At 39.0% G+C, this 12,333-nt stretch overlaps 1 protein-coding gene across 1 annotated transcript; it reads right to left on the bottom strand.

Annotated features, from left to right (window-relative positions):
* Positions 1-3,436: 3,436 nt before the first annotated feature.
* Positions 3,437-12,026, bottom strand: chmp1b (charged multivesicular body protein 1B). Its single transcript, NM_001005047.1, is given in 8 exon segments — positions 3,437-3,910; positions 6,420-6,492; positions 7,011-7,054; positions 7,423-7,530; positions 7,618-7,686; positions 8,582-8,728; positions 8,946-9,043; positions 11,929-12,026. Coding segments are annotated over 8 exon segments (600 nt in total). The 5' UTR covers positions 11,945-12,026; the 3' UTR covers positions 3,437-3,865.
* Positions 12,027-12,333: the final 307 nt, after the last annotated feature.

The following is a 12,333-nucleotide window of genomic DNA, read 5'->3' as shown; positions in this document are numbered from 1 at the left end:
AACTGTATTTTATAACCAAACGTCACCCCTGTGCAATAGTATAACTGCAGTTCACAGAGGGCCTGGGGTGAAGTGGGCATTATGCACAGAAGAAAAAATAATAGGATATGGTGCAACACTGAAGATAATGTTAGCCCCTCAGTTTAATTTGCAGGATATAGTCCACAACATTATGAGAAAACCTTTGAGATAAGCATTTCATTTATAGTAATACTTCCAAAACAAGATAAAATGGAAATAAAGCTTATGTGAATGAGCTACCAGGATTGCTGTAAACAATACAACACATCCTTTTTTTTTTTTAAAGATGCATACACAACAAATGTACAGGTCCTTTTCAAAAAATTAGCATATTGTGATAAAGTTCATTATTTTCTGTAATGTACTGATAAACATTAGACTTTCATATATTTTAGATTCATTACACACAACTGAAGTAGTTCAAGCCTTTTCTTGTTTTAATATTGATGATTGTGGCATACAGCTCATGAAAACCCAAAATTCCTATCTCAAAAAATTAGCATATCATGAAAAGGTTCTCTAAATGAGCTATTAACCTAATCATCTGAATCAACAAATTAACTCTAAAAACCTGCAAAAGATTCCTGAGGCTTTTAAAAACTCCCAGCCTGGTTCATTACTCAAAACCGCAATCATGGGTAAGACTGCCGACCTGACTGCTGTCCAGAAGGCCATCATTGACACCCTCAAGCAAGAGGGTAAGACACAAAAAGAAATTTCTGAACAAATAGGCTGTTCCCAGAGTGCTGTATCAAGGCACCTCAGTGGGAAGTCTGTGGGAAGGAAAAAGTGTGGCAGAAAACGCTGCACAACTAGAAGAGGTGACCGGGCCCTGAGGAAGATTGTGGAGAAGGACCGATTCCTGACCTTGGGGGACCTGCGGAAGCAGTGGACTGAGTCTGGAGTAGAAACATCCAGAGCCACCGTGTACAGGCGCGTGCAGGAAATGGGCTACAGGTGCTGCATTCCCCAGGTCAAGCCACTTTTGAACCAGAAACAGCGGCAGAAGCGCCTGACCTGGGCTACAGAGAAGCAGCACTGGACTGTTGCTCAGTGGTCCAAAGTATGTCATTCGGAAATCAAGGTGCCAGAGTCTGGAGGAAGACTAGGGAGAGGGAAATGCCAAAATGCCTGAAGTCCAGTGTCAAGTACCCACAGTTAGTGATGGTCTGGGGTGCCATGTCAGCTGCTGGTGTTGGTCCACTGTGTTTTATCAAGGGCAGGGTCAATGCAGCTAGCTATCAGGAGATTTTGGAGCACTTCATGCTTCCATCTGCTGAAAAGCTTTATGGAGATGAAGATTTCATTTTTCAGCATGACCTGGCACCTGCTCACAGTGCCAAAACCACTGGTAAATGGTTTACTGACCATGGTATTACTGTGCTCAATTGGCCTGCCAACTCTCCTGACCTGAACCCCATAGAGAATCTGTGGGATATTGTGAAGAGAAAGTTGAGAGACACAAGACCCAACACTCTGGATGAGCTTAAGGCCGCTATTGAAGCATCCTGGGCCTCCATAACACCTGAGCAGTGCCACAGGCTGATTGCCTCCATGCCACGCCACATTGAAGCAGTCATTTCTGCAAAAGTATTCCCGACCAAGTATTGAGTGCATAACTGAACATAATTATTTGAAGGTTGACTTTTTTTGTATTAAAAACACTTTTCTTTTATTGGGCGGATGAAATATGCTAATTTTTTGAGATAGGAATTTTGGGTTTTCATGAGCTGTATGCCACAATCATCAATATTAAAACAAGAAAAGGCTTGAACTACTTCAGTTGTGTGTAATGAATCTAAAATATATGAAAGTCTAATGTTTATCAGTACATTACAGAAAATAATGAACTTTATCACAATATGCTAATTTTTTGAAAAGGACCTGTATATGTAGGTAGTCAGGGTTGCCAAACTCAGACATCTTTCTGTTATAGTCTGTGTCAGTGCTGTCCAACTTCTGCGGTGCCGAGGGCAAGAACTTCTCTCGCATACATGGTGAAAGGCCGCTAATGGAAGCCAGTTTTGACCACTCCCCCCTTTAAACCACACCCATTTCAAACCACACCCATTTTATCACAATGGTGGTAGTGCAGCAAAAACCCAAATGCTTCGTCCTCACTGCAGGGATATCAACCATCATTCATATGTGAAAGAATTATATTATGTCATATTAAGACGTATCCTTAAATCCATATGCCTCCTCCTCCCCTGTGGATAGCACAGCAACCCCCAGCACATAATTACATACCTTAGGGACCATTTAATCGCTATTTCCAATGGCTAACAAACTCCCAAAACAAACACCTGCCAGGTTCACCTCCCACAGGCAGCATAGGGTAGGCAGAGTATGGCACACACAGGCAGCACTCTGCCTGCTCTATGCTGTCTGTGTGTTATACTCTGCCTGCCCTATGCTGCATGTGTGTGCCATACTTTGCCTGCCCTATGATGCCTGTGTGTGCCATACTTTGCCTGCCCTATGATGCCTGTGTGTGCCATACTCTGCCTGCCCTTCCCTGCCTGTGTGTGCCATATCCTCCCTGGCCTATGCTGCCGGTATGTGCCATACCCTCCCTGCCCTATGCTCCCTGTGTGTGCCATACCCTCCCTGCCCTATGCGGACTATGTGCCATACTCTGCCTATCCTATGCTGCCTACACACAGGCAGCATAGGCCAGGCAGTACATACAATGTCTGAGGTGTGAACAGGAGAACAATGTGGGTGATTACAGCCTGAGCCTGAGGTGTGAACAATGCAGGGGGTGAACAATATAGAGATTAAAAGGTGTGAACAGTACAGGGGATTACATTTTTAAACAATACAGGGGGATTACAGCCTGCTTCGCAGGTGAGAACCAAGCAGGGGGCCAGTTAAACTCAGTACTGATACCATTTAAATCTTACACAAAGTTAAGCCATCAAAGCAGTCAGACAGGTGGGGGCCACACAGAGGGGGGTCGCGGGCCGTCAGTTGGACAGCACTGGTCTATGTAATTTGCTGCTAATATAGTTGTCTAAATATTGACTAAAAATGCTCCTATTTGCTTTTTTAAATCATGGTCAGAAGTCATGTACAACAATACATTCATATATGAGGTGAGAAGAATTGGATAAGATTGGAGTCAAGATTAAAGTATAATACATTCAACTCTTTAAAGTATTTGACAAGTAGAAAGAGAAAAATGAAACGTATAAATATATGGACTTGTTTTGGTTCAGTCCTTTAAGGGCTGTGTATGTAAATTGCAATTATTATACCATAATCACCAGCACTGCAAACAGACAATTAGATTCCACATTCGGACATACTGCTGATTTGAGCCCAGGAGCTTTAGTTAATTAATACAGTAATCAAAGTGTAGAACATTAGCTGGATTCTTTTGCATAGATTGTTAAGCCAGGACAAACACTTGTTTAGCAATAAAACCAATTTAATGTAAAGGCAAGAAAACAATAATACTATAAATTATATATAAAGCTTTCTTAGATGAAAATGAAGAGTGATAAACAGGAAAAGTCATTTGAGTCACAACTAAAAAGACTTTCAAAGACAGCACAAAGTTCCATTCACAAATATGCTTATAAGACAAATGATCTGCTTGTACATCTCTAACCGGGTCCTGTAGTTTGGTATATTAAACGTTCTAATATTGGCATTATAGACATTCCAACGTCATGCCATATGCTTGTTCAGAGCATCCATAAAGGTTTATATATATTAGGTTGAATTGTTGAAAGCAGTTATGCTTCTAGACACGCACAAGAAAATATCCCAAACTATGCACTGCATATATGTACAGGTGAAATGCAAAAATGCACTTATGGAAAAGCTGGTGTCTTTCCTACACTTGATCACGCAGACGGGCCAGTCTTTGCGATAGCTCATCCTGCACAAAAAGAAAAAAAAAAATGAATAATGTATTGCAAAGCACTATTAGATTAGTTTAATTTCTGGTCAAGTTTTAAGGCTTATTTAAAGTAATTAAAATTGGATTTATGAACTGCTGGGGTTTGGACCCACTGGCACCATGTTTTATCAACATAGAGGGGTTTGACTCACGTGCACCCAATTATAGCTGTAAAGAACACTGTCTTTGCAAAACTGAAGCTTTTGCAAGACATCACACAACCTCCAACACATCTGCAGATACCAGTTTTTAACCCATGCATCATCTGTTTTGGGTGCTACAGAATTACTATAACCAGTACATTATTTGTGATAAATGTTTTTCAAATTATTTACAGCTAATTCGTGATAGACCATGCTATAAAGTTCTTTACTGAAAATTTTCATACACAAATATTAAAAGGGCAAAAAGAACTGCAATCTCCTCTGCGAGAAATAATATTAAAGGAAATGTAAAGCCTACATTTGCCTACAATGTATATCAGTTGGGCACGTCTCCCCCACCCAAATGGCATCATTTGTACTGCATATATCCCCTCCGCTTGCCAGCACCATCACATTTTCCAAAAGCAAATAGCAGCTTTCACCCGGTGCCCATTTTTCCTGATACATAATCAGATACATTTAAATCTGCAAGCAGCCTACACACACAGATCCTTATTCAGCATACATTTAGTCAAGAATACAGGCTCACACAGACAGAACTGTCTTTGATAAAAGTTCTGCTTTGTTTGAGCACTGTAATGGTAAAGCTGAGTTCAGGAGAAAAAAAACTGAAACAGAAAGCTGGAGCTGAGTTCTATGGGAACCGGCAATGCCATCTCTTCACTGGCTGCTAGACTTGGGGGCGTGTTTAGTAATCTGAGCTTAGAATAACTAAGCATGCCCACAAGCCAGAAGTCAAAGCAAATTCCTGAGGGGGGGGGGGGGGGCGAGTGTGTTACAGGAGGAGAAGGAAATCTAAGTGATTAAAGAGATGTTGCAGCCTTACTATTAACCTCTGGACAACCAGTGTGGCAGGTATTGAAATATTTCTAAGAGGCTGTTCACCAATTAAATTTTTGTATATGGAGTTTACATGTCCTTTAACAGGAGAAGGCCAAAAAATATACACTGATATGCTGGGTTTGTGGCTGGTACAGCTCCACTATGAGTAACTTTCCTCCATAAAAACAAAAACTATCCTTGCACCCTTCATATCAGTTTAAGGAGAACTTAAGGCTTAGCTGTGTCAAATTCCAAACTGAAGCTTTAAGGGTATTGCTAATCAACAATGCCCATCAACTAGCTAATTTAGTATTAAGGCACATGGAGTGTTTTCATCACAGCAGTAATCTTACACAGAACCATGGTGATAAAAACAATCCACTCTCTTTGCCAGCAGGTGCCTCCTATTCACTTAAAAAATATTGTCTGACAGCATTAGTGTCTTTTTTAGGCAGCACATTAAAGTGAATGAAAATTGCAGGGAAGATAAGTGTTTTGATACATATGGATCTCTCCGAGAGAACCACGGTCATCAAAATTGACCATTTGCTATGAGCCACATGTGGTTGTGCTACAGCAAGGAGTAGCAGGCCCCAGTTAAAGGACAAGGAAAGGCTAAGTCGCTTAGGGGTGCCAAAATGTTAGGCACCCCCAAGTGACTTTAACTGCTTACCTTGTACCCCGGGCTGGTGCCCCTGTTAGGAGAAAACATCACCAGCCCGGAGTACCTGTAGCGATGCGCTTCCTCCTTTGTTTAGCTGCGACTATACGATAAGCGCATGCGCAGTAGAGTGAAAAGCCGACTTCTCTGTTAAAGTTCGGCTTTTCACTCTACTGCGCATGCGCGCACTCACGAACCAGGAAGAAGGAAGCGCTGCAGGTACCCTGGGCTGGTGCTGTTCTCTCCCAACAGGGGCACCAGCCTGGGGTAAAAGGTAGGCGATTTAAGTTACTTGGGGGTGCCTAACATTTTAGCACCCCCAAGTGACTTTACCTTTCCATGTCCTTTAAGGTTTAATTTGTACCAAAAAAAAAATAAATAAACTGTAACATCCACTTAATAAAGAAAAAAACCGAACATTAGTTGAAGGCTTTATATGAAGTAAACAAGAAGGACAAGTGTACTCTAAGATGGCAATACACAGACAGATTTATGTTGCCAATTAAAGTCCTTTACATCAATTTGGCAGTTTATCTGCCCGTGTATGGGGCCCACTGAAAATAGACTAGATGTCGATCAACAGGTTTGATTTTCCCGTCAGATTGGGGACCGCATTAGCTAGTTGATGCGGTCCTCAATCCAACAGACCCTATACTCATCACTGTAATTTAATTGTTTGCCCCTCGGGCCAAACGATTAAATTGGCACAATATCATCCAACTTAGGGACAAGATCCGCTCTTTTAGCACCCTCACCAAATAAGTGGATCTTACCGTGTATGGCCACCTTTAGTCATAAAAATCTCTATTATTTTTGTTTGCGCAAAGAAACCATCTTTTACCTGTTCTGTGGATGCTACACTGGTACCAACAGACCCAGTCTGGCCTTGAGGCAATTCCATGTTTAAGTCAAGACTGTAAGGAAAAAATATACATCTTTGTTTAGTTAAAATAAATATTTCCCAAAGTTACTGCCTGGATCAAGAATAGGACTGAAGAGTGCTCATTTACTATGTGTGATATTAAGCTTGAAATGTAAGAGGTGGCACAAAGGCAACTGAACTACAATTTAACTAGACGTAAATAATTCCACCATGCTCTCAAAGCCAAATGGGAGGGAACTTGCACTGTACATATTCTTTAGGTCTACTCCAAGCGATGTGTATAGGGGTATGCACTGTGAACTGTGGCCAGGTCATTAGACCATAGAATGAACAGTTTGTTTCCTAGCTGCACCAGCACAAGTTGGCCCCATCCCACTTAAACACCAACCAATTAAAAGCAGTAAAAATGCAAAATTGTTGAGAAAAGTATTAAACAATCCCTTCTTTTCACCAGGTACATTTTTTATCCCCCTACAGCCACACACATTTATCTGATTTTGATGTTCATGCATGAGCTTGTTTTAGACATTTCATAGGATGAGTACTTACCCTGCTTCATCTGCCATTTCATGTAACAAATTATCCACTTGATTCTTAAAACAAGAAAGAAAACCATCACCAAAAGGCAGTTTTAGTCATACAAGATCTGAATTTATACATAACTAACTGATCTTTCTCTAACCACTATGGTGTAAATGTAAAAAAAACAAAAAAAAAAACGCTATAAAATGGTATGTAAAATCTTTCTTTTTAAATGCTTTCAAGGCAGGACCACAGCAAAACATCTCTTACATGGTATTTCTTTGACCCTGCCAGTCAGTAATAAAAGAGAACAGTAACAGGTAGAATGGAGTCACACTATGGAACTGCTAAACGTTTAGCAGTTCAATTGCTGTATAGTAGTTAACTAACTACATGGGCATGCGTAATGTTAAAAAAAAAAAAAAAAAAAAGTTTTTACCTGTGGCGTGGTTAATGTGGTAGTGTTACTCATTGTATCTTCCATTTGCTGTGTCTGCACATCTAGTGTCTCAAACTGGTGTTCAAATTTGTCCATTAAAGCAGAGATCTGAAAAAAAAAAAAAACTTCATGAATAATAATAGGAGGAAAATCAAATAAGGTAATAAAAAGCAGCTTTTGTAAGATTTATATTACCTTTTCTAGGTTCATACTCTTCAGAGTAGTATCCATAGATTTCACTACTCCTGCCATAGACTTTGTTACCTGAAAATGCGGATATAAAGTAATAAAAAGACAAATGAATAAAGTGCCATTAAGGAGCATTTAGAGAGTATGCGGATATGCATATGTTCTTTACAACTACCAAGACTAACTGAAGACCTTGGGAGGTTTGCAGGCTATGGAATTTGTTACTTGAAGCTGGTAACATAGACCTGAGATACAAAATAATTATAAGCACATCATAAGAGTATATTAACTGCCCTTACAACAAGAAAAATAATATTGTGTACTGATTGAATTGCCATAACACAATACTAGGTATTATGAAGAAGCAGTTGTAATCACTGGTCTGCAACCATGAAATGCTTTATCTGCTTTAAAGTAGTAACTTCAAAGTAGATAAAGCATTTCATGGTTGCAGACCAGCGATTACTACTGCTTCTTCATAATACCTGCCTATCTTTAGAAGAGTATGTAAATACTCCTGTAGAATATTTATTTCCTTGTAATGTATATTAAAAGTAATACTGACTTTTAATGCATTTTCATAGGTATGTGTCAACAACACTAAATAAGACTGGGCATAATATTCTTTCTGTATAAAAGTGTCCCTAAACTGCCCCAAACGCAAAACTATATACCACAGCTGACACCCAACATAGTCTTAGGTTCCTAGGAGAGGAGAGCTAGTATCATCAGTAACATTGAGCTGGTGGTGGCATGATCCTTTAATAGGTTGGATTGTGCTACTCCCAGCCCAGTCTGATCAAAGCAAATGAAAAGTCTCTGCTCTCCTGATCAATAATGAAAGTACATGGCTGGGGAGAATTAGGAGCAGTTTTCTAAAGCAAATGATAGCACCATTTTCTTTTTTAAAGTAACAATGACATACTACTGTTGAGTGCCCATATCTCTTTTAGTTACTACTTGCACTTACCTTGCCCATTGTCACAGCAGTCTGAACCCTTGCTGCCACAGCATCCACCCTGGCACTCATCCTCAAGAAATTAATGCCTTGATTTTTCTGTCGTATTGCATTCTCTGCATGTATTCTTGCTATCTCTGTATTGCCCTTCTGAATGGCCTAGAACATATCCAAAAGGTAAACTATTTACATCATAGACATAAAACAAACAACAAGTATTTTGAAAGAGAAAGATTAACTAGAATTTCAATAATGAGATCCCAACTGACCCCAGCCCACAGAAATGAGAACGAATTGAACAAAATGGCAAGTCAGAGGGTTTTAACATTTTAAGGAACCGATTGTAAACATGTTTTAAAGAAATTTATTAGCTTACCTTTTTAATTTTAGCTTTCTCTGTTTTTTCTTCTTTTTCACATTTTTTGGCATTTCGATGCAATTCTTTAGCAGCAAATTTCAGGTTGAACAGATTCTCTGATTGGTTGGTTAAGGTTACAAAGCACAGAACTCTTCTCATTTTATATCATCAAGTGAAATTGTATTTTGTGTAAAAAGACAAATACAGGTATGGGACCCGTTATCCAGAATGCTCGGGACCTTGGGTTTTCCAGATAAGAGGTCTTTCTGTAATTTCTATAACTTAAGTCTGCTAAAAAAAATCAAATCAATATGACTTAAACCAAAGGGGATTGTTTTGCCTCCAATAAGGATTAATTATATCTTAGTTGGGATCAAGTACAAGGTTCTGTTTTATTATTACATAAAAAAGGAAATCATTCTAAAAAAACCTGACTTATTTGATTAAAATGGAGTCTTTGAGAGATGGCCTTCCATAATTAAGAGCTCTCTGGATAAGGGATCCTATACCTGTATATTCCTTAATACTAAATAAAAAATCTATGCAACAGACTATGGTCTGTTAAAGAACTCTTCTGTCTCTGTACTTGGGCTCAAATACCATTTGCCAAACGAAGCAACCTTTGTAGGTAAAACATTCCTGATTTTCATGGCACTTTTTACTGGGAGAGCTCTTTCTGCCCAGTCACATCTAGCATTTACCCAAACTTCAAAACACTCTGTAAAAGAAAATCTTAAATAAAGACACTCACATGTGTTTAATTTTATGAAGCTGCAGAATGGCTTGTAGTTAAGCTTTCACTTCCACAAGTACAGGGCTTTACGTGTTTAACTATAAAAAAATAAATAAAACAGAATAAAAAGAATACATACAAATGTACTTTCTAGATTAAATGATTATTTGTGGTATTTTTCCCTCTCCATTTGCTAATACAGCATAATCTTTGTAGCAATAAAACTATCTGTATATATGTTTTAAATATATGTTTTTGTCAACTGTTAATATTGTTTAAAGGTTGATGGACTTTATGGAAAGAAAGGGGTTAACAGATACATATTTTACAATTGCTTAATTATACCAAATAAGAAGGAACCCACCAGAGACACTACATTAGTATGTCAGCGAGATCACGCTGTACTGTTTCTGTAAGCACACACTATTTATAGTAGAATGAAAATCAATCTGTGACTCATAACTCTGAATTGATGTTTAAATGGATACTGCTGCATTAACACAAGGATGCATGTTTTCGTAGCAGTACTAGTTAGTCCTGATCAGCTTGTTTATTATATTTAGTTTTACCATTGCAGGTAATGTGGTGACATCACCATCACATGCACAGTGAGCTACATATCACATGACGGCAAAGGGTGCAGTCAGTAATCTCATACTTTATAGATTCAAATAACTCCTCTGCTGCCTCAAGCAGAAATTAAGGTCTGCTCTGAGAACTGAGCTCCTTTGTCAATTTAGTTGATTCTGCTGGATATGATAATCCTGATATTCCCATGGGTGTTTTACAGTGTAATATATATATATCTGCTTTGATACATGAATCAAATCTTAGGTTTGAGCCAAGTAAAAGCAGCAGATCTTGGGACACCTATTGTCCAATGCTCAAGGTACAATGTCTTTGTTCTACCTATATTGCTAGGTAAACAGTAGACATAGGTATTGTTACCAAGCAAATTATCCTTGGAATAAACAGACAAACTCTATATACAAGATTTTTAAGTAACAAATAAGGCCCGGTACAAATTTAATACATTTATATGTTTTTGTTTATGACAACAGTTTGCACACATTATGGCACAAGGCAGTACTTTGTGTTGGGGGGGTTTCTAAGAACCTTTGTATAAAAGGGAGCCTCCATCTTTTGTCAGGGGCTTCACTTTGGAATCCTGAACGAGTGCCAGCAATTTGGATCATTGCTTGGATATTGGGAACCTGAAAGTCACGCACCAAAAATTATGGGGCTCCCCAATTTGTGTTGAATTAATGCTGAGCTGGCTATCCTTGTAAATATAATCATACAAAGATAAGTAATCTTTTGAATTCTATTACTTATGTGTGTAAGTTATTGCTCACTAACAGTACACTAACAGAGAAGGTTTGGTCATTGATCCGCTATATTTTAGTCATATTAATGAATAAAATTATTAATAAAGGTCAACCACTATATTACAATTATCAGAAAGAAAGGGAGAAAATTACACATCCAAAGTGTTTAACAATAATTTGTAGGAGACTGGCACTGTTACAGAGAACTGTCATCCTAAATACTAGGAACAGTGTAAATTAACAATAAGCCCAATAATGTTAAATGCATCATCCACTTATCATCTAGTTTTAGTTCAACAGCAGGAGGGCAGTAGGTTGGACAGCCCAGAACCTGCAATATTATGACGGCAAAAGGTGGAATAGAGCCACTCCTCTTTGATTCAAAGGATCTGCCAGTCAACACAACAGCAAAATGATGACAGGAAACCAACAGGTTATTTTAGCCTCAGTAAAAAATATCAGTCATTAACCTTCCCAAATAAACAGTTCATAAACCGTTATCTATGCCTAAAGCAAAAAAACAATAGGTCCATCTGCACTTCACTTCCAGTGGATCTCTGTAGTTGAATCTGAGACATGACATTCTAGAATGTTAGATCAACAATAACATGTTAGAAGATAAAATCAACACTTGTTTGGTGGCAACCATGCTGGGGCACCAATCCAATGTAAGTTTATGGGGGTAGGGAACTTCGGTAACTTAGACAAATCCAAATAACAATGCTAGGGCTGTACTGCTTTAATGGTAATTATTCCTGCATTTGTTTACATTAAATACAGGTTTCTCGATATTGCCCTAAGAAGCACAAGCCTGCGGCACTACCCAAGCACATACCCAATGCCCGTACTTCACTCATACAAACACGCCCCTTACTGTTCTCCATATATTCAAACACAGAGATTCCAGCCGCTTCCGAATCTCTCAACAAGAAAAGGATACTCTCCATGCTAGACATTATCCAAAGTTCTCTCCGACCCGGCGACTTGTTCCACAATCCGCACTGTTACTTGTTGTCAAAGCAAGTTCAAACTCTTCCGGTTTCTTCGCACACTTTGCTTCCTGTTAGCGGCTGACGTCAGACACACGTTTACATGACTCGAAGTTTCGGGGCGGGGCTAATAATGAAGGGGCGTGATTATAAGGAAGGATAAGCTTTCTTTGTTGTGTGGATCTCGGGTTTTGACGTGCAAGGAAATGGCCAATATTAAACGATTATGCTCTGTGTGATTGGTGGGCGTGCACTACCCTCTGTTCAAACGATTTGGTTCAGCTGTGTATTGCGTTTGCATGGTTCAATTTACGGCTGGAGTAAAAAAAGAATCCTCTTGTACGTGGCACTACGTT

Source organism: Xenopus tropicalis, chromosome 8 (genome assembly GCF_000004195.4).
Source record: "Xenopus tropicalis strain Nigerian chromosome 8, UCB_Xtro_10.0, whole genome shotgun sequence".
Classification (NCBI taxonomy): Eukaryota; Metazoa; Chordata; class Amphibia; order Anura; family Pipidae; genus Xenopus; species Xenopus tropicalis.
The sequence above is the reverse complement of the archived record's forward strand: the minus strand, read 5'-3'. Positions and strand labels throughout refer to the sequence as shown.